General features: G+C 39.8%; 1 protein-coding gene across 2 annotated transcripts; it reads left to right on the top strand.

The window, feature by feature from the left end:
- The first annotated feature begins 8,153 nt into the window (after positions 1-8,153).
- On the top strand, positions 8,154-22,396 carry LOC149839478 (Reticulon family protein). 2 transcript variants are annotated; one of them, XM_090002567.1, is made up of 6 exons: positions 8,154-8,202; positions 8,619-8,808; positions 9,990-10,164; positions 10,267-10,408; positions 10,510-10,579; positions 21,912-22,396. In XM_090002567.1, exons 2-6 carry the CDS (start codon positions 8,622-8,624, stop codon positions 22,076-22,078), a joined length of 741 nt encoding a protein of 246 aa, XP_089858693.1. In that variant the 5' UTR covers positions 8,154-8,202; positions 8,619-8,621; the 3' UTR covers positions 22,079-22,396. The 2 variants fall into 2 exon arrangements, with proteins under 2 accessions (XP_089858693.1, XP_089858692.1); XM_090002566.1 differs by having other exon boundaries at positions 9,984-10,164.
- Positions 22,397-23,274: the final 878 nt, after the last annotated feature.

Raw genomic sequence — 23,274 nt, 5'->3', positions numbered from 1 at the left:
TCTACACCCAAGAGAAAATAAATAGAAATTTTTGTGGCGTGTTTGGGTTTTGACAACTTGAAAACTAATATGGACAGAGCGGAACCAACGTATTTTCAAAAGCATCAGCTGCAGTCTGGACCACGTTCTAGAGCAACTCAAATGGGTCAATCTATTCTTTGGATCGATCAAAACAGAATTTTCTGCTAGACCCACTCTGTTTTAACAATGTTTTTTTTTTCTTGGGGATATTCTGTTTTTTTTTTTCATCTCTCGGACTGAGTGTGATACCTCATCATACTCGCTAAATCTGTATCATTTTCTCACTCAAATACATATCTTATTCTCTAAAAAAAGTATCATAACAAAGCTTAAGGGCATTTTCATCAATAATGATTGCTCAAACACAAAACTGATTTTCCTTCATTGGCAAACGTGTCATATTAATTGCTTTTAGATTTGGTGTCACAGGCCTATTTCTTTCGATAGGCCAACACAGCACGGCACGGCAGTCTTCCTTACTGTTGCAAGCTTACTTGTCAACTCGCTTGCCAGTCGAGAAAGCTTGTAATTAGAGTGCGAGAGAGGGAGAAGAATTGCAATCACAACGAGGTTGAACAAAAGAAAGCTCAACGCATTTGATCCATTCACAATTTTGCCCGCAGGCTATTACAGTTCAAGTATACGGGATGTCCCTTCGGGGTGTTGATTCACTTGAACCAAGCAACTTACATCAGACTCAATAAAAGCAAAACAGACTCTAGACACAACTTTACAATGTAAGTCACAAGAGAACATGCGCCCCCCTTCAAATCATGTGTCGTCCTCAGCGCCATCTGTTTCATAGTAAGCCCTGACTTCAGTCGGATAGCGGTTGTTCATTCGGGAAGCTGGCTTTCACGTAAGTTTAAATGTTTCCTCCCACTGCACTAAGTATTTCTTTGTTTCACTTAAGTAGTTGACCTTGTGGCAAAGGGTCTGACTGAGGTGTTTCTCGGCTCATTGTGCTACCGAGGCCCTCTGCATGATGAAATCACATTGTGGCACGCTGTGTTTTGGGTCTCCATCGTCTAGATAGAACTGCTTGAGGTTGCACACGTGAAAAATCGGGTGCACCTTGAAGTCTGGGAGCAACTTCAGCTTATACGCCAGCTTGCCCACCTTCTTCGTGATGGTAAAGGTCTTTCATACTTTCTGAGCAATCCATGGTGCCACCCGCGGAAGATGCCTGTGCGACCTGGATATAACTTCACCAACACTTGATCCCCAACTTGAAACCCAGTGGACCGACGATGCTTGTCTGCCTACTTTTTCATTCTCTTTTCCGCCTTGTGTTGTGGCAAGAGTGTACGGGGTCAGTGGCTGCTGCCCTATGGCTACCTCAAACGGGCTGTGGTCTGAAGACTCGCCCTTCTACATGTTGTAACAAAACTGTGTCACGTCAAAGAGCTTCACCCAATTTTTCTGATTGGCACTAAGAAAGTACCTAAGATATTGATCAAATATCTCATTAATGTATTCTGTTTGCCCATCTATCTCTAGATGAAAGCTTGTTGAAAAACAACAAATCCGAGCCAAGTAGCCAAAATACTTCACGTCAGAACTTGCCCGTGAAGCGAGTATCGCGATCGCTCACAATGCTCTTTGGTATGTCCTAATGCTTCACCACATGCTTTACAAACAACTCTGTAGGGCATTCCTTAGAAACTAGGATGAAGGTGGCATATTTTGAGAAACGATCCACCACGACTAAAATAGAACTGAGGCCCTCTACCTTTGGCAGACTAACAATGAAGTCCATGGAGATGCTATCTCAATGATGTTCTGAAATTGTTAGAGGCTCAAGGAGATCGGCAACCTTCTAGTTTGTCCTCTTATCTTGTTGGCAGATGAGGCATGTTCGCTCATACCCCTCCACGTTGTCCCTCATTTGTAACCAATAGTAACTGCACTCAAGGAGTGCTAAGGTCTGCTCCTGACCAGAATTGCCGGCCCATAGTGTATCATGGCACTCCTTAAGCAATTCTCAGTGGAGGCTTCTCCACCGCAGTACGAAGATACGTCCCCCTTTTGTCACGAGAAGGCCATCCTGTAGCCAAAATCGTTGAGTCTTCTTTGCCTATACCAAAGAAACAAGGTGTTGCATTGTTGGATCCTACTGCGTACCTTCACGAATGTGGCTCAGCAATGCGCCCTCCAAATGCACTTTAGAAGGCTCTGCGCATGCAACTGCCAGTTTATCCATGCGGCTCAAGGCATCTACAACAACGTTGGTCTTTCCAACCTTGTACTCCAAGGCAAAGTCAAACTCAGCCAAAAACATCTGCCACCGAGCTTGTTTAGGCGTCAACTTCTTCTGTGTTTGAAAATAGCTCATGGTCACATTGTCTATCTTGACGATAAATTGTGCACCCAGAAGGTAGTGTTGTCGGGTCCTAAGGCAATACACGATGGCGGTCATCTCACGTTCATGCACCGTGTAACGCCTCTCTGCATCCTTCAGCTTATGACTCTCATATGCAATCAGATGACAATTCTGCATAATGACTCCACCGATGGCAAAGCCTTATGTATCTGTATGGACCTCAAAGGGTTTTGAGTGATCAGGCAGCTTTACCACTGGCTCCCTCACTAAGGCTTTCTTCAAGCCATCGAAGGCATCTTGGCACGCTTTTGTCCAGAGCCATACCTGATTCTTCTTTAACAGACAGTGAGGGGCACAACAATGAGAGAATAGCCTTCGATGAAATAATAATAATAGTTTGTCAAACCAAAGAATGACCGCAACTCTAGCACTTTGCTTGGCGAAACACATTCCTGGATGACCCTTATTTTTTTTTCATTCATACGCAGCACACCACGCCTCACAACATAGCCAAGAAAGATGATCTCTTTCTGCCCGAAGAGACACTTCTCTCGTTTAACACAGAGGTCATTCTCCTTCAGCACCTGAAACATTGTTCGCAAGTGCCCGACATGTTCCTCTATGTTGTTGTTGTAGATCACGATGTCATCCAAGTAAACTACCATAAATTTGTCTAAGTACGGGTAGAAAATCTGATTCATTAGGGTCGTGAACGTGGTTGGAGCATTCGTTAACCTGAATAGCATTACTAAGAATTCGTAAGTGCCATAGCGGGTGACACAAGTTGTTTTTGGCTCATCGTTGTCTGCAATCCTCACCTGCCAGTAACCTGATCTCAAGTCTAGCTTTGAAAAGACTCGGACACTACCCAACTGATCGAATAAGTCTGCTATTAGTGGCAACGAATACTTTTTCTTTACTGTGACCTTGTTTAACATACGGTAATCCATACATAATCACTTGGAGCCACCATGCTTCATCTGAAATAAGACTGAGGTGCCAAATGGGGCTTTCGATGGATGAATGATGCCTGCATCCAACATCTCGTCTAGCTGCCTGCAGCTCCTTTAACTCAGCTGCTCATATGTGGTATGGAACCATTGCGAGAGGCTTTGCTCCCAAAGTCAACTCAATCTTATGGTCGACCTTGCAACTTAGACGCTTTGGCAATTTCAGAGACATCACCCTCCGAAACTCCTCCAATAATGGGGATAGGGTCGGCGACACTATTGCTTCTACCTTCCCTTTATCTGTGCGCACAACAACTAAGAATGTCTACTCCCCATGCTTGACACCCTTCTTCAACTGCATCACTGATAACACTGAAGACCTTCCATTCTGCGTAAGACATTGCACTGTGTGGGACAGGTTTGGCCCCATAATTGACAACGTGTTAAACTTTAGCAGCATCATATCATTCTCACTCCGTAGAAACTCTATACCCAAAATCATCTTAAAGTTATCCAGGAGCACCACAGAGAAGTTGGCTTTGTCGGCCCAACTCCCCACTTGGATAGCCACATCTCTTGCTTCACCAAAGATGGGCTTGGCCTCAGAGTTCACCATTTTAATGGTCCTCTGCTTTGGACCGAGCTTTAAGCCCAACTGCTCTGCCTCTTCCCGCAAGACAAAGTTGTATGTGGCCTTGGAGTCTACCATTGCTGAAGTAGACTTTTTATTCGTAATGACTTCGAGATATATCAGTTCTTTGCTAACCTATATGTTCTCAACTGCGCAACTTCTAGCTGCATTAATCGACCGCATGGCTCTTATCCGTAGTTGCATAGTCTCAGTGTCGTTGCATTCTGTTTACACAACATTGACATGCTCGTCGTTCTTCATGAGGGGCTTTGGGCACTGCCTGGTGATATGCCTATCTCCACAGAACCAGCATGTCACAACTGCACCCTTATTGTTATTGTAATACTTTGTGTAGTTCTGTTTCTTGTTGAATTGATGGTGTGTCAACGCCTCACCTTTGTTGTCACGTTGATCATCTTTCTTTCCTCTGTGGTCAGGCTTCTTCTCAACTTTGGTTGATGGGGTGAAAGGCTTACGCCGAGTGTCAACTAAGTGTTTGGCTGCCACATATGTATCTTTCAAAATACGGGAGTTGCACCTTTCTACTTCAGACTACGCCCATGGCTAAAGTCCACAATGAACCAGTTGAGCTTATCCTCTTCTGACATGTTAGGCACCTCCAACATAAGCTTCTGAAAGGTTCTGATATAGTCTTGTAACAAACCAGTATGTTTAAGCTCGCCAACCATTCGGTATGCCTACCTCTGTGCATTTCTCGGCATGAAGTAGTTGCGCAGCTCCATTTTGAGGTCATCAAAGGTATCTATCACGCATTGACTCCTCTCCATATCACTGCGCTTCTGCTTTCACCAAGAGATAGCATCTTCATCAAGTAGAGTTGTTGCAGCCTTGATCCTAAGATCTTCAGCGATCACATTCTAAATATCCAAGTAGGCTATTACTTGGAACAAGAAATTATCAATGGCCTTGTTGTTACGAGAACCATTGAATTTTGTGGGTCTTGGCACATCAATCCTTAATGACCTCTCACTGTTTCCTCCATTTAGGGTCACTGTCCGCTGTAATGTGCGGTTCTTCAACTGAAGCTCCTCCATTTCAGTCTGCAAGTCAGTCACTATTGTCGTCAACGAAGTGACTTGTTCCACCCGTAAGACCACCTACTCTTGTAGGCTCACCACCACATCATTCAGTCCACCGAATAATTCAACTACGCGTGAAATCACTTCTTCGTGTGAAGTCACATCTTCCACCAACCTGATGACAGTTGCAGCCATCCCCTCTTGACCCCGAGGTGAACCCATCTCCTCAATTTTGACAATTGCCTTGCCTTTGTGTTGCGCAAGTTTTGATAAAACATCACGATGTCTTGCTCATAAATCGTAGTCTGTCGACGTGTCTGTCAACACCGACTCCAAAGTCCCTTCCCCAACATGAGAATGAGCTCTGGTACCACTTGTCACGGGCCTATTTCCTTCAATAGGCCAACGTGACACGACAATCCTTCCTTATCACCGCAAGCCTACTTGTCAGCTTGTTCGCCAGTCGCAAAAGCTTGTAATCAGAGTACAATAGAGCAAGAGAGAATAGAGGGAGAAGAATTGCAATCACAAGAAGCAATCACAACGAGGGTCAATAAAAGAAAGCTCAACACATTTGATTCATTCACAATTTTGCCCTCAGGCAATTACAGTTCAAGTATACGGGTTGCCCCTTCGGGGTATTGATTCACTTGAACCGGGCAGCTTACATCAAACTTAACAAAAGCAAAACAAACTCTAGATGCAACTTTACAATGTAAGTCACACGGGAACATTTGGATTATAAGGTTTAAATATCAACTAAATCCAAATTTGATTAGTAATAGGACATTGTTTACCTATGCCAACAAATGGATCCAACCTAAACCCACCACTGGACATTCTAGTGGGAAAGTCTTTATTATCTTTCTTACACATAAATAACATCTACATAACTCAGCTACACCCTTGGCCTTTAAAAACGTGTCAGTTGTAGTAACTTTCAAATTAGCACCTATCATTTAAGCATAATTTCAAAATAAACTTGTGTTATTTAAATTTTGAAAATATAATCTCTGATATGGTTGATCAACAAACATATTTGCACATTTCAGGGTAATCTACAATAAAGTCATAAAAATATATTATTTTACTGTAAAAGTCTAACACCTTGATGCAAATCAAATCATCAATTTGCAAAGAAAAAATATGTTATACTACTCCTATGCATGAAAAATGAGAGAAAGCAGGAAAATACAAAAAAAATGCATAAAATTCAAGAAAAATAACAAGTTTAATAATCCAACTCTCATTTTTCTCTCTAAATAACAATTATTTGTAGAAAAATAAAACCCTAATCTTACTTTTGGATCTTGGATAGATCCAATATATGAATACAAAGATCCAAAATCTCTAAAATCTAAAATAGATTCAAATGCATCCTTATGGACTCAGGTCTTTTGCTCTTGCATCATTCTCCTCGAGTTAGAGAAGATTTGTCCGCAAGTCCAAATCTTGCTTGTGCTTTTTTTAATCTCATTCCACCTTATTGGTTATGAGCTTATAATACGGAGCTGGATTCTTATACAACACCATAAACTGAGTAGACCAAGCAGGATCTGCTTCAATATGTATATGAAAACCTTGAACATTCTTTATGAACCATCTATAGTCCTCGATTGTATCTTTTTGAAGATTTAAATTGAATGGATAAGAAATTCATGAATAAATAATTTGGATCTCTTGTTTCATCATCCCATGTTTTATATGTTGTTGATGTTGCACCTTAAATATGCTCAGGTTTTGGGACGTGTTTGGTTTAGGTGAGATGGGTATGTGTGAAGTTTGAGTCTAGATACAAGGTAATAAATTGATTGGTTCATTTGGGGCTGGGTCAACCTGATTTAAGATTATGCTATGAGGATTCAGACCATAATCAAGGGGGTGAGTCCACTCTGAAAGTTGGACACTTTGGATCGCACAACCAAGACATTAGGTGTCAGGACCAGACAAAAGTGGCTTGGATTCGAAGGTAAGGTGTTGGTTTATCGACAATAGTGGTTGTGGGGAGTTACAAAGGGTTAACACCTCTGTTTCATGCTCGTTAGTGAGCATCTTCCCCATAAACCCTTTCGATCATCGCATAAACTCTATGAACTTCTTCTCGAACAAATAAAATATTTGAATTATACTATCGATCATCTTTGTTGTCACATCAAGCTCCTGAATCATACCGCACACATCACTTTTTATCGCGCACAAAGAATTATCATGTGAACTTTCAGGGCTTTCGTCAAGTCACCTTGCGAACTTCTCATCATCATGACAAGATAAATGTTTTGTTATGATACCACTTTGATGTTAAATTAAACCTTTGATTCCTAAAGAAAAACTATGTTACACCATTACTATGTACAAAAATTGAGAGAAAGCAGAAAAATATGAGAAAATTACATAAAATTCATGAAAAATAACAAGTTTAATCATCAAACTCTCAACTTCTTCCCTATGTAACAAGTATTTATAGAAAAATAAAAAATTTAATCTTACTTTTGGATCTTATATAGATTCAATATCTGAATACAATGATCCATAAACTCTAAAATTTACAATAAATCCAAATAAATCTTAATGAACCGGAGTCTTTTGCTATGCTCCTGCATCAAGCCACAACGAGATCCATGCCTCATTGCCTCCTCTCCCACACATACACACATCCCATCATATGTGTTTATTGTTTTAGCATCACAAACTAGGGCTAGTAAATTAGCGGAATGAACCAAACATAAAGCTAGGTTTGTGGCGAGCTGACCAAGCTGGAGCTCTTAATGTTCTCATTTTGTGGTGAGTGGAGCCAAGCGCGTGCTCATGGTGCCAAGTTCGAGCTCGCTCATTTTCAAAAACTAAATGAGATTGTCAGTTTGACAAAAAATCAAAAGATTGTGAAAGGAAAGATGATCTTTACTCAATAGTTCTGTACATTCATTAGTACCAATTATTTACCCATAAAATATATCAAAATTGTATTTATTACTGCTTAACATGTTTATATGAGCTGAGCTGAGCTGAGCCGAACCGAACCTGTTGTTCATGTTTGGCTTGATTTAGTAATCCCTACTCTGAACCGAATCCGACCCGTTTACATTCCGACACGCCTCCAAAACGGAACGATCCAAATCGTTGATCATCCGATTTGAAACGATATCGACTCGACTCCTTTATGTGTTCCAGTTTGGGGGTTTGGCCTTTTCAGAACTTCAGTGAAATTTATGAAGAAAATCGTTCGATCTCTTCTTCCGGGTAATTTCCTCTCTTTTTTTCCCTGAAAATTATGCGTTTTTACCGTTGCAATTTGAAATGGTTCTCTCGTGTTCTTTTGATATTTTTCTCTTGAATTTTTTAAGTATTTTTCTTCATTTTGGGTCTGCGATTGATCTCCATTTCTTCTTTTGAAGAATTCCATTCGATTTTTGGCGTGAAAGCAACTATTTTATCTAATTTAATCTTTCATTTTTCTTTTCGGGCTTCTTGTGAGCGATTAATCACGCAATCGTAACAGTCTTTCTTAGAGGAACGAGGGTTCCCATTCTCGATTCGACCTGGGGTTTTCTTTCTCCTCATTACTGCCCTTTCTTGGAGATTGAGGGTCTCTTTATTCTGTTTCTCTCTGGATAATAGTTGATCTGTTTTTATTTTGTATTTAATTTGTGGGGCAGTGAATGATGGATAACCCGCATGATTCGTCCAACGCCGAGGCGAATTCTAACGCGCGAAAGGATAAGATACTGGAGCAGTGTAGCTCTTCGACCGCTGTGGCTTCGAACGGCAGCGATCCATCAACTACGGGAGGTTACCGATTGTTCAATCGCCAACAATCCATTCGTGCGATTGTCGGAGGCGGAAAAGGTATCGCATACACCCGTTTGCTGCATCATTCTTCGATTTATGAATGTAGGGATTCTTCTTCTTGTTGTTGCTTTGATGGGTTCTGTGGTTTGAAAAAAAATCTCGCTTTCAGACTGCAATTTTGTGTGTGTGTGTGTGTGGAACTTAAGTTCATATGTTTGATTTAGATTGTAGCAGTATTGCCCGGTGCTTAGTAGTTTTATATATTGTTGTGATGCATAAGGGTGTTTGCTTGTACACACTCATTTACGAGATTGAGATAAGGTGGGATATAGTGGTACAACATTGTGCTCCACTGTGCAGCATCCGAGATTATCTGACATTTCCCGATGAGGGATTGCATGCATCCTGATATGGTTAATTGCTGTTTCACTGGTTTCCTGGCTGTAGATTTCTCATGACATCTTGGATCTTCTTTTTTGTTCAGTTTTTGTCAAGAAAGTCTTATGAAAAATAAAAGAGATCAGGTAAAAGTTTATGTGTAAGAGGAAAATACATGTAAAGAAGGTTTGCTAATACGAATAAAATACTGAATTGCAAGCTACGGAGAACAATTTTATAATATGTGCAAGTGATGATGAAACCCTACACTACAATCAATCAAAATGGAGTTCATCTTATTTCTGCTGAACAAGGATGAGGAAACTCCTGCATTGTTCTTTTCTATTAACCTATGTCAGCAAGAGATAATACTATCCGGTCAAGAGTTGGTAACTAATGTATGGCTCCATCATTCTTATTAAGGAAAGATGTGACATGCAATCGCTTTGATCCCTTTTTCACACCTAACATTCCTCACCTCTTTCTATGGTTTTCGACATTGCTATGGTTTGAACATTTGTATCTTAATCCCTTCCTAGGATTTGTGCAATTTTCTGTTTTCTGGTAAGCCAAGAAGATGATCCTCAATGCAGGTTTGGGTCGTTTACCCTTGCCTGCTGCAGGATCCTGACGAATCATCTGGTTTGCTGGAAAACAAGAGACGAACCAATGGCTATGATCCTTCAAGGTGGATTTCATGGAAGAGGGTACTTTTTTTCTTGAAAATTGATTTTTGGGCAAAAGTTTTTGACTAAACAGAAATTCATTGCATCTAAAGTCTTACTTTTCTCTTTCATGATATTTCAACTGCTTACATTGGTACCCTGTTTTATTTTATGCTGTGTTACTTTTAGCTGCAGATGTCATATTGTGGAAAGGGAGACGAGTACCACTTGCCATTATTGTTGCAGCTACAATTGCTTGGCTCCTTTTTGAGCGTTCAGGATTATCTTTTGTATCAGTTTCTTCAGATGTTCTATTGATTTTAGTTGTACTGCTTTTTATACGAGCAAATGGTTCTGTTCTTTTGAACAAGTAAGGCCTTGACATCGAGTTAAATTCTGTTTCCACATGCTTCCCTGTATTATTACATATTAATTTTTTTCTTCTGTTTCTTTCACCAATTGGCCTTAACAGACAACCTCAGCCACTGCCGGAATTGGTCTTATCGGAAGAAATGGTCAGCAATTCTGCTGCTTTTTTTCGTGTTAAAATCAACTATATGTGTCTAATGGCCCATGACATTACTCTGGGAAAGGACTTTAGAATGTTTTTTAAGGTAATTAGCAACTGCAGATGGCCAATATGTTCAACAATTATTTTGTTAAATTATGCAGATGTGCAAATTCTGACCCATGATAGAGATTTACCATCTGACAGGTGGTGTTCTGCCTGTGGCTACTCTCTGTTGTTGGTGGCCTTTTTTCTTTCTTTACGTTGGCATATATCGGTAAGTAAACATTCATGTTTGTATGAAAATTGCTTTCTTTTCCATCATCAAATTTGTTCTTTGAAAAATGGCCGCATTAGCTCATCTCTGTATTCATTGGCAAAGCTCTATGATGAAAGATAAGAACTAGAGTTTGATGATTTGATCAATCTATTCCTATGAAAGAAAATATGCCTTGTGGTACTAAAATTTTTAATATATTTCTATACTTTATATTGTGGTTTGACTTTCTAAAACTTTGGCTGTATTAGCTTTTGGTATTCTGTATTGAGTTCAAATAATAACACAAAAGCACTAGTAAGGATAGAAAAGAAAGTCAATAATCCACCAACAAACAAGGCAAAGGTAACACCTTTTCTTTTGTAATTTATACTTTAACCTCTCTCTCTCATGGGTATATCAAACATCACAGCATCACAAGCATGGCATAGTCCTATTCAATAAGAAAATTGAGTATGTTGCGGACATGTTTAACTAACCTGGATGCTGCCCATCTTATGGTACTATTTTTAGGTTCATCATCATCATGCCTTATTTCAACTACATGGATTTGGTTTTAGGAGTCCTATTTCTCCATGCGTTAGTTTTAAAGTTTCCATTATTCTATCCGTAACACTGGCATATGCTTCTTCCACTCCACTCTAACAAGGTGTAGACAATGATCTTCGTCCTCTGTTGTTTCTTCCAAAAGCATGGCCAAATCCTCTTCGTCCTCTGTTACCATATCCCTCACAAGGTGACACTGGCTGGGCCATTTCCCGGCCAGTGGTTGGCCAGAAAATGGTCAGCCATCCACTTTTTTGAAAAAAAAAACGTGTGACACCATCCTCGTCATTTCTCAGCCAGTGGCTGGCCAGAAAATGGCCGGCAGCCACTTTAAAAAAGAACAACAACAACAACTACGCCTTTATCCCAAAACAATTGGGGTCAGCGATATGAACCAAAAAAGAAATTCATTTTGGGTCTTCCACATGAATCCTTTTCCTCCAATCATTTCTATCCAATGCCATGTCCTCAGTGAGGTTCAAAGCATTCATATCCTTTCCTATCATCTCCATCCAAGTCTTCCTAGGCCTACCCCGACCTCTTTTAACTAATATATTTTCCCATTTCTCCAACCTTCTAACTGGAGCATCATTAGGCCTTCGCCGAATATGTCCAAACCACCGTAAACGATTCGCTCGCGTCTTATTTTCAATTGGTGCAACACCTACCTTCTTACGTATCTCCTCGTTCTGAATCTTATCTTTTATTGTATTTTCACACATCCATCTAAGCATCCGCATCTCAGCTACACTCATTTTTTGAATATGATGTCTCTTGGCAGCCCAACATTCCGTACCATATAGTAAAGCGGGTCTAATAGTCGTCCTATAAAACTTTCCCTTCAACCGCAATGGCATTCTACGATCGCACAACACTCCAGTTGCACTTTTCCATTTCATCCACCCAACCTTTTGTTAGAATTTCATCTGCACCTGCATTAAGAGAGAAAACAGAGAAAGAGAGGGAGAGAGAGAGAAAGACGAGAAGGGAAAACCAAAAGAGCCCTGCGGCTGTCACGATTTCTGTATATCAGAAATCGTGACCTAATGCATTGTATAAAAACCTTTAAGTGAACATGGGTCGGGTCGGGTCTAATATAATATCCGAACCCAACCCAGAAGAAAAACATTTAAGTTTAAGTTTTACAATGAACTCGGGTCTGGTATAGGATCCAGACCCGAACCCCAAACAATATACACTTTTTCACCCCCCCTCAAGTTGAGCATGGTTGTGAACCATACACAACTTGCCTTTGAGCGTCCAAAAACGATCCTTTGTTAATCCTTTCGTAAACAGATCCGCAACTTGTTGTTCAGTATTGACGAACTCAGGCTCAATCTCTTTTTCTTCAACTTTCTGTCTCACAAAGTGTTGATCAATCTCAATGTGTTTAGCACGACTGTGATGTACTGGATTGAATGACATGTTAATAGCACTTTGGTTGTCACATAGCAAGGTAGTGTGGGAGATCTTTTCTCCTACTTCAGTCAGTAGATGTCTGATCCATGTGACTTCGACAGTGGCAGCAGCCATAGATCTGTATTCAGCCTCAGTACTTGATCTAGCGATAGCTTTTTGTTTTCTACTGCTCCAAGAGACTAAATTTCTTCCAATGAAGGCACAATATCCTGATGTAGATATTCGTTCATCAGGATCCCCAGCCCAGTCTGCATCACAATATACAGTCAGTCTATGCTCATCTTTTCCATATGACTGTGGTGAGTATGTCAATCCATCCCCAATAGTCCCTTTCAGATATCTAAGGATCCTCTTGACAGCTTCCATATGTCCAGTACGTGGCGCATGCATAAATTGAGATACTTGATTAACTGAATAAACAATATCTGGTCTAGTGAAGGTCAGATACTGCAGCATTCCTATTATGCTTCGATACCTGGTGGGATCATCACACAAATCTCCATCATGAGCACTAAGTTTTTTATGCAGTACACTCGGAGTTCCCAGAGGTTTGCAGTCTTTCATACCTGCCTTGCGGAGAACATCTACAGTGTACTTGTGCTGTGTGAGTGTCAAGCCATGAGTTTGATTATCAACTTCTACAGCAAGAAAATAGCGTAGAGTTCCAAGATCTTTCATTTTGAACCTCTGACCTAGTAAGTTTTTCACTTCTTGGATGTGAACCACAGAGTTTCCTGTGATAACAATATCATCAACATAAATTAATAACAGAGTGATCACAGTCTGGCTTCTAAAAAAGAACAATGAGTGGTTCAGCATGGAACGTGAAAATACATGTTTCTGAATCTCTAGTGAGAAGCTATCAAACCAAGAACGAGATGCTTGTTTCAAACCATAGATAGCTCTCTTTAACCTGCACACATGGGTTTTACAATTTTGTTCTTGATATCCAGGGGGTTGCTCCATATACACTTCCTCTTTCAAATTCCCATGCAAGAAGGCATTCTTTACATCAAGCTGACTCAACTTCCACCCATGTTCAACAGCCAGAGAAATAATAATTCGAATTGTTCCCATTCTTACAACCGGACTAAAAGTCTCATCATAGTCTTGCCCTGCTTCTTGAGTGAATCCTTTTGCTACGAGTCTTGCCTTGTATCGCTCAGTAGTTCCATATGGCTTGTACTTTATCTTGTAGACCCATTTACATCCAACAACATTTTTGTCAGGCGGTCTGGGAACGACTTCCCAAGTTCCACATTCATGCAAAGCTTGCATTTCATCATTCATAGCTTCTACCCACTTGATAGAATTGGCTGCCTGGTAGTACATAGTGGGTTCATCTTCTTTATTGAGAGCAGTTAAAAACAGCTGAAGATCCAAGGAGAAGTTGTTATAGCTGACCAACCTGTCAATGGGATGTCGTATGCGGCTTGATTTTCTGATCTCAGGAGTGTGAGAAGGGGTCAGATTGTTGACTGAAGCATGATCTGAATGGCTTGATGTCATCGGTCTTTGTCTGGAATAGACAATGCCTTTGTATCTACCAGGTATTTTTTCTAAAATCTGTGACCCCGACGTCTCAGTGTTTTCAGACATCTCTTCTTCTTGCTGCACGCAATCTGGTGAACATGCTTCGCTGGTGCTAGCAAAAAGTTCTGAACTCAACCAAGGATAGTAAACTTCAGTTGGTATATTGGTTGCATCAGCTTTGTCATCAAAATTTTGCTCATCAAAGACAACATTTCTTGATATTCTGATGCGTTTGTTGGTGGGATCATAGCACCTATATCCTCTGTAGTCATCTGCGTATCCCACAAACCTACACTTTTGGGCCTTGTCTTGAAACTTGTTTCTCAGGGACCGATCAACATGCACATAGCAAACACATCCAAAAACACGTAGATCATGATAACTAGGATGAGTTTCAAAGAGACAGTGATAAGGAGACTTGTTTTCCAGAATGACCATTGGCAATCTATTTATCACATGCACGGCAGAATGAAAGGCTTCTGTCCATAGGTTGATGGGAAGATTGCTGTCATGAAGCATACTCATGGCACTTTCAACGATATGTCTATGTTTTCGTTCAGCAATCCCATTTTGTTGAGGAGTGTGAGGGCAGGACACCCTTCTTCCTATTCCGTTATCTCGAAGAAAAGAAATAAAGTCATGGGATGAAAATTCCCCACCTCCATCACATTGGAAAAACTGAATGGACTCAGAAATTTGGTTTTTGACCAAGGAAAAGAAATTTTGAAACAAGGAGAAGACTTCTGACTTATTTTTTATGAAATATATCCAAGTGTATCGAGAATAGCTATCAACAAAGATTATATAATATCTGCTTCCAGACCCAGAGACAATTGGGGCTGGTCCCCACACATCAGAACAAATGATCTCAAAAGGTTTTGAAGCTCTCTTATTAATTGAATTGAAAGGCAATACATGACTCTTGCATAAAAGGCAACTGGAACATTTATGACTACTCTCATCCCTTTTAAGACTTTCTTTTGGAATGAGATTATTAGAAACAAGTTTCTCAATAAAATGACTCCCACAATGTCCTAACCTACTATGCCATAAGGATGGCTTATTGCATTCAGAGATACTAAAAACACTAGCAGAAGAGGAGGAACATGACTCTGATGAAGACTTCGAAACTAGGTGAGAAGGGCGAACATCACGACATGAAGCTTCTTCAAAGACATACATGTTGCCTCGTCTCTTTCCTTCAGCGAATGTTTCCCTCGTGCGTAGGTCCTTGACCTGCACAGAGAAGGGAGTGAATTCAACTGAAGCATTATTATCATCAATAAGTTTAGAGACAGAGACAATATTTTTCTTAATGTCAGGAGCATGAAGAACGTCAGAAAGAGTAAGAGTGGAATATGACATGGGGATAACAGTATTTCCAACATGGGAAACAGGATGGTGGGATCCATCTCCAGTGACAATCTTACTTTTTCCAAAATAAGGAATAGGATTAGAAATTTTACCTGCATCGCCTGTCACATGAGTCGCTGCCCCGGAATCGACAAACCAAGTGCCTTCATCATTCTGCTTCAACTTTAACTCTGACAAGGCAGATATCAGCAAATCTTTAATCTCTCCACTGTCTCTGGTATTTGTGAACCTTCTCTTGATTTCTGTCTGTGGACTCTTTCCTTTATTCTCTGGATTATGCCAACAGTTCGCCTTGATATGTCCCTTTTTGTTACAAAGGAAGCAAGTAGGAATGGATCTTGTTCCCTGCGCATGAGTAAACATGTTTGGAGTGGGAAACAAACCACGCCCTCCGTGTCCACTTCGCCCTTGTCCTCCTCGTCCTCGTCCTCTTCCATAGGTCACTCCTGTAGTAAAAACTTCTTGAGAATTTGAATGATTATGAGTTTCTTCAGAGAATCCCTTCAGAGTCATTTCATATTGGATCAATTTGGCTCGTAGCTCATCAAAGGTAGGAAGAACAGGGAGACACAATAGTGAAGTGACTATCATGTTGTAGTCAGATCCCAATCCACTCAGGGTTTGTTGCACCATGTCACTATCACTAACGGCACACCCTATAACTGCAAGTTGATCTGTAATGGTCTTCATCTTGTTCAAATATTCCATGATGGTCATGGAATCTTTCCTTAACAACTGAAATTCTCTCTTTAAAAAAACTACTCTTGCTTGAGAAACCTGCAAATACGTCTGAACCAGTCGTTCCCAGAGTTGTAGAGCTGTACAATTGTCAGGAATGGCAAGTAGGATCTCTTGAGACAGGGTGGATGTGATGTATGCAACAACTGATTGGTCTTTTCTTTCCCAATTGAGGAATTCAGCATTTTTGACATACACGATTGAACTCACTCCTTTGTCATCTTTTTCTTCTCTCGGGCTAAATTCTGGTGGAACTGAAGTGGTTCCATCCAAGTGACCTAAGAGGCCTTGACTCCTTATGAAAGGAATAATCTGCCTCTTCCAGATCAAGAGATTTGAGGTATTCAACTTCTCAGAAACAAGTTGGTTGAGAAAACTTGAGGAAAGATTTGATTGAGGATGGTAGGGATCCATAGAGAATAAGAATCAATAGACAAAAAAATCAACCTTCTCCCAATACTCTTTTTTTTTTTGTCAGAGAATCGTAGTCTCTTAAAATGAGAATATGAAGAAACTTTGGTCCTTTCTGGGCACCAAAAAAAAACGTAAAAAGAATCACACGTTAAGAAACTCCTCCTTTGACTGTTTCAGCAAAGGGAAATCAGGAATGATAAGATGCAGCAGAGCACAGGGAATCAAAGGGAAGCACAATAACATTCGAATATGCAGAGATATTTTGGAAAAGACAGAATGAAAGGAAAATCAAACGATTAATGAGAAAAATTAACATTTTACGTGAATCAGTTCACGAATTCACGTGAAGAGACGTTAACTCACGATCTGGGAGAAGACCGATCCTTCACGTGAATCAGTTCACGTGAAGCGTAGTCAATCTACGATCTGGATTCACGTGGATAGGGGGCCCGTGAATCACAGGTTCGCAAAAATGTAACTCACGTGAGGTGTGAGTAGACAGGGAGGTTCAGAAAGGGGGAAAGAAAAGAGGCAAAAGGGAAAGAAGGACAGAAAGAGAGTGAGAAGGAGAAAACCTCAAATTTTTTTGATCGTGGTCACCTCTAGAAGGATCTATGCTCTGATACCATGTTAGAATTTCATCTGCACCTGCATTAAGAGAGAAAACAGAGAAAGAGAGGGAGAGAGAGAGAAAGACGAGAAGGGAAAACCAAAAGAGCCCTGCGGCTGTCACGATTTCTGTATATCAGAAATCGTGACCTAATGCATTGTATAAAAACCTTTAAGTGAACATGGGTCGGGTCGGGTCTAATATAATATCCGAACCCAACCCAGAAGAAAAACATTTAAGTTTAAGTTTTACAATGAACTCGGGTCTGGTATAGGATCCAGACCCGAACCCGAAACAATATACACTTTTTCACCTTTATCCTATGATTTACATCTCCATCAATTTCTCCATACTTTTGAATGATGGATCCCAAATATTTGAAATAATCATTCACCGGTATTTCTTGCTCACCAAGCTTCACTACACTCCCATCACTACTTTGTTGCTTACTAAACCGACATTCCATATATTCAGTCTTACTCTTACTCAACTTAAAACCTCTAGCTTCCAATGTCTGTCTCCATAATTCTAACTTAGCATTAACCCCAACTCTAAACTCATCAATCAAAACAATATCATCAGCAAACAACATACACCACGGTACATTTTCTTGAATTGATCTCGTAAGCTCATCCATCACTATCGCAAATAGGAAAGGGCTTAAAGCAGATCCTTGATGTAACCCAACCGTTATCGGAAAATTGGTTGTTACCCCTTCACAAGTGCGGACATTGGTTACTACTCCTTCATACATATCTTTAATTATACTAATGTACTTGAGAGAAACACCTTTCTTCATCATTGTCCACCAGAGAACGTCCCTAGGTACTCTATCGTATGCCTTCTCTAAATCAATAAAAACCATATGCAAATCTTTGTTCCTCTCTCTATATCTTTCAATAAGTTGTCTAAGAAGATGTATAGCTTCCATAGTTGATCTTCCAGGCATAAAACCAAATTGATTCTCCGATATCATGACAACCTTCCTCAACCTAGACTCAATCACCCTCTCCCAAAGTTTCATAGTATGACTCATGAGTTTTATACCACGATAGTTTGTGCAATCTTGTATATCACCCTTATTCTTATATAAAGGCACCAAAGTACTCTTCCTCCACTCATTAGGCATCTTATTTGTTCACCAAATCAAGTTAAAAAGATTTGTCAACCATTCTAAACCTTTCTCTCCCAAGCATTTCCAAGCCTCGATAGGTATACCATCTGGGCCAACTGCCCTTCTTGATTTCATTTTCTTCAAAGCCTCTGCTTCTTTCTTTTGAATCTTGCGCATGAAGTCACGATTTATCTCATGAAAAGGAATGGAGAAGTCTCCAAGATCTTGAGCATGACTATCATTAAATAGCTTATCAAAATAATCTTTCCATCTCTCCTTAATCTCCTCATCTTTGACTAAAACCCTTTGTGTTTCATCTTTGATACATCTAACCATACCCAAATCCCTCGATTTCCTATCTCTCATCTTTGCAAGCCTATAAATATCCTTCTCGCCTTCTTTGGTATCCAACTTGTCATAAACTTCTTTATATACCTTAGCCCTCGCGTTTCGAACTACTTTTTTAGCTTCTTTCTTTGCTATCATATACTTCTCCAAATCCTCATTATCACGACTCTTACTTAGATTTCTATAACACTCTCTTTTAACCTTAATAGCTAATTTGACATCCTCGTTCCACCATGATGTATCCTTACCTAGTGGTGCACCGCCTTTAGACTCACCCAATACCTCCTTAGTCACTTTTCTCATGCCACCCGCTATCTTATTCCACATTGATTCTGAATCCTCCTCGAGACACCAATCAACTTCCTTAACTACCTGTTCTACAAACATTCCTTGTTTAGCTCCTGTCAGTGCCCACCACTTAATTCTAGGATCTATCCTATGTCTATCCCTTTTGCGGCATTGTCTAATTTTATGATCTAAAATTAAGACTCTATGTTGTGTAGCTACACTTTCTCCCGGTATAACCTTACAATCGATGCAACAACCCCTATCTCTCTTTCTAAGTAGGAAAAAATCTATCTGACTCGTATTAACCCCACTTTTAAATGTTACTAGGTGAGACTTCCTCTTCCTAAACCAAGTGTTTGCTAAGATCATATCATAGGACAAACAAAAATCTAAAATCCTTTCTCCACTTTCATTTCTTTCTCCTATACCATAGCCTCCATGGATACTCTCAAATCCATCCCTACTAATGCCTACATGTCCATTAAGGTCACCGCCGATGAAAAGCTTTTCTCCATAAGATATCCCTTGTACTACTCCATCTAAATCTTCCCAAAATTGATGCTTAATGGAATCATCTAAACCTACTTGAGGTGCATAAACACTAATAATATTAATAATATACGTACTTAATACTAATTTAATAAGTAAAATTCTATCACCCTTCCTACGGACCTCAACTACATTATCTATAAACTGACGACTCATAACAATCCCTACTCCATTCCTATTCCTATTTATTCCTGTATACCAAATCTTATATCCCTAAGGTTCTATCACTTTTGCTTTCTCACCTACCCATTTGGTCTCTTGTAGACATAAAATATCAATCTTTCTCCTACACATAACATCTACTAACTCTACTAACTTACCAGTTAAAGACCCTATGTTCCAAGTGGCTAACCTAATTTTATGGTCTTGGACTAACTTCTTTACCCCCACCCGTCCAACAAAGTGAGGGAACCCTTGCCTATTTGACACCACACCCGGGCGCCGGTGTGACGCGTCGCTTCCGGGCGACGACCTAGCAACCCTTGCCCATTTATCACTGCCTCCGGGCCTAGAGAGTACAGCGCGTCGCTCAGTAGGGAACGCCCCAACGAAATTCTCATATTGGTTCATTTTCATAGGGTATGACTAAGTTTTTATGCTGGTTGTCACAGGCCTACCGCAACCCTCCTCCTTTATCCGGGCTTGGGACCGGCAGTGTATAACTAAACAGTTATACACAGGCGGAGTTCACTTTAAAAAAAGAAGTTACAAAAAAATATATTTTCTGGCCGATCACCAGCAGAAAATGGTCGGAGTCTATGGTACCCGGACACTCACTTTTTCCCTCTGTACCCGTCTCGACACGCGTATCCCTGTGTCAACATGCATCGACACCCGGACACACCATTTTACCCTCCGTACATACAAGTTTGTATTTAATTTATAATTTATAATTATATTTTCAGCTTATAACTTTATATTTTCAGTATGTAATATATATTTTAGATATAGCCTATGTCACATGGGTACGGGTACGGGTGCAGAGCAATTTCAAAAAATTTGGACACATGGACACGGATATATATATATATATAAGATTGTAAATTTTAAAGCAAAAATAAAAAAGTAATTCTATTGAAGTAACAACACAAACTTACCAAAATAAATGGACAAAAATAGACTCGGTCAAAGTTGACTGAGTCAAAAATGTGAACGGACTCAGCCCCGGTGCGTTGACCGAGCCTGACACTTAATTGACCATGTCTGTCCCCTGTCCGAAGCCGCACCCGTGTCGAGGCGTGTCGACGCGGGTGCGTTGACCTTTTAGCCAAGTCTGTGTGACTTACGATATAGCATATATATTTAGATTATATTCAGTTTATTTTGATTTTATGTGATATTTAATATATATAGCCGTGTCCCTGTACCCACATTTTTTGGAATTGCCGTGTCGTGCCTGCGCCCGCACCCGTACCCAGGTGACATAGGTTGGAGTGGTACCGCCCGTAGAGGGCGGTACCAGTCCGGCCAGGGTCCGGCCGGAAATGACTGGACTCAGTTTGAGGGTGGAGGAGGTTTATGTTGTAAAAGTGAAGAAGGGGGAAGGGGCTGGGAAACAGGTCCTCCCTGATAAACCAGGTTGAAAAAAGAAGGGGGAACCTGTTTTGCAAAACTGGATTGAAAACTCAGTTTTGCCCCAAAACAGGTTGGCCTAAAACCCGGTTTGGTGGCATCCAAACAGAAGATTTTGTGGCTTAAACCTAGTTTGACACCCAAAACCAGGTTTTGGGTGTCCAAATGGTACCTCTAAACTATTATGATCCATGAGTTTAAATAGACCTATCTCTTGGGAGTTGGGACTAATGATTCACTCAACCTTAAGTTCAATTTCAGCCCAAAATGAGAGTAAATGTGAACCCACTTAATCTTAAGTTGGATTCTTATTAGATATATGGTTTCAACTTTGGATCAATTAAGCTTATTTTACCCAGTTGTATCTAAGTTAGATGCAATTCATATTCATCCAAGCACATCTATACTAATGGGTTTTTTTTATCAGTGTTTCATTCAGTTTGTTTTTTGTTATTTGTAAATAGTAAGCACAAAGTGGATTCCTTTTCAGTATCCCACGAAATTGCACGGCCAACATATTGCCAAGTATTGGCAACTAAATTGCATGATAGTAATGGAATGGTGAATAGACCAATTTGTTTTCAATATCATGTATTTTTCTCAATCCAAACCTATAAGTGTGTTTGTCATTGTTTGTTTACTAGAAAACATGCTTTAGGTTGAATTATTTCAGTGAAATATGAGTTTTTTTATTTTTGGATTTATTTGAAAACCTGTCTAAATGAGAAAAGAAAGAGTTTCCTAGTCCAATGCATGTTCTCCATAGATTGACCCCGTACCTGCAGATATCTGTGGTATTGGCCAACTTGAAATTTTTTATGATGCAGGAACTATAATTGCAGTAACAATTCCTGCATTGTATAGTAAATATGAAGAACATGTTGATAGATATGCTGGAGTGGTCCATAAAGAGATCTCAAGGCATTATAAAAAGGTGGATGAAAATATTATCAGCAGACTACCTAGGAGCCTCTCGAAGCACAAAGATACTTAATCTCACCTAATTCAAATGTAAGTTCATTTGTTGTAGGGGAGAGTGTTTTTAGGTTACATGTATATGATATATACTTTTGAGAGCTTGCTCTTCGTATAATGGATCTTCATAAGGCTACTGGAGCATACTTGAAAGAAATGTGGAGACAAATTTTCAAATCAATACAGTATGATTTTCACGAAGTACATCTTGTTCACTGATCCTTTTGGGTTCTCTGACCATCCAAATGAGGTGTAGCCAGTGTTGTTCAAGTTTGTATATAGTTTTGGTGTATTGACATAACCCATTTATGGTAAGTTCTTGATTTCCTTATTTTCATATTTGTGCATATTTAAAATTAAGCTGGTAACTCTGCTTGAAACTTTATTTTACATGCCCCAAGATACTAAGACAGTGCTTATTTTTATATTGTAGCATATGAAGTTATGGAAACCCTAGATATTGAAAAAAGATTTTGGTGATATTTCTGATGTGTTGGAAATGCTTCTGTATAAATGAGTTAATGCTGTCTTTGGACAACTGATGGTGTTCCACAATTTTCATCATCCTGTTAAGTTTTATTTGTTCCTCCGAAACTGGACACTGTCATTACAACTTGTCCTTTTTTTCTTCTCCATTTTATCTCAGATTATATCGATGATTTTTCAATTATTTGTCAATTTTTTATTTCAGGAAACTTTCATTTCAATGAAGTTTCAAGTGTAGATTAGGACAAACTGGAAAATATAGAGTTTACATCTTTTCTGTTTTTCTCTTTAATATGTTGTGATTACAATTACTAGGCATGCCTTCAGAATCACACATATCTCAGTAGTGAAACTGCTCACTTGATTGAGGATGCTTGATGCATGTTCACCAAAAGTGCAAAATTTCAAAGGGGATGTGATGAAGGTTAGGATGAGAACTAATTTCAGAGACTGAATCACATTAAAACAGATGAAGATCCTTTGTCCTTAAACCTGTAATCCCATTATCCAGATGTACAGATTGGGATGGATTTCTGCTGTAATATTTGATCACATCAGTCTGAGAACTTTTTGAGTTTGGAGTCTGGACAGTTTGAGAGAAGGATAACCGATCTTGACAGATAATGCTTTTTACATCCAACATTTCGAAGTCATCTATTTGGTTGATTTGAAACTATGTCACAGGGATTCTGCCAACCAGGTGCCGCACCCGCATCGACGCGATGCGGG

The sequence above is a fragment of the Nuphar pumila genome, chromosome 4 (assembly GCF_984573655.1).
Source record: "Nuphar pumila chromosome 4, dmNupPumi1.hap1.1, whole genome shotgun sequence".
NCBI classification, from domain to species: Eukaryota; Viridiplantae; Streptophyta; class Magnoliopsida; order Nymphaeales; family Nymphaeaceae; genus Nuphar; species Nuphar pumila.
Note: the sequence above shows the minus strand (reverse complement) of the source record. Positions and strands in the feature narration are given on the sequence as shown.

What these genes read in the sequence shown, in the direction of transcription:
- LOC149839478 (XM_090002566.1), top strand. Translation starts at nt 8,622, where the DNA reads ATGATGGATAACCCGCATGATTCGTCCAACGCCGAGGCGAATTCTAAC. An exon ending in GATTGTCGGAGGCGGAAAAG is followed by an intron (nt 8,809 to 9,983) that starts GTATCGCATACA and finishes TGTTACTTTTAG; the next exon opens with CTGCAGATGTCATATTGTGG. An exon ending in GGTTCTGTTCTTTTGAACAA is followed by an intron (nt 10,165 to 10,266) that starts GTAAGGCCTTGA and finishes TGGCCTTAACAG; the next exon opens with ACAACCTCAGCCACTGCCGG.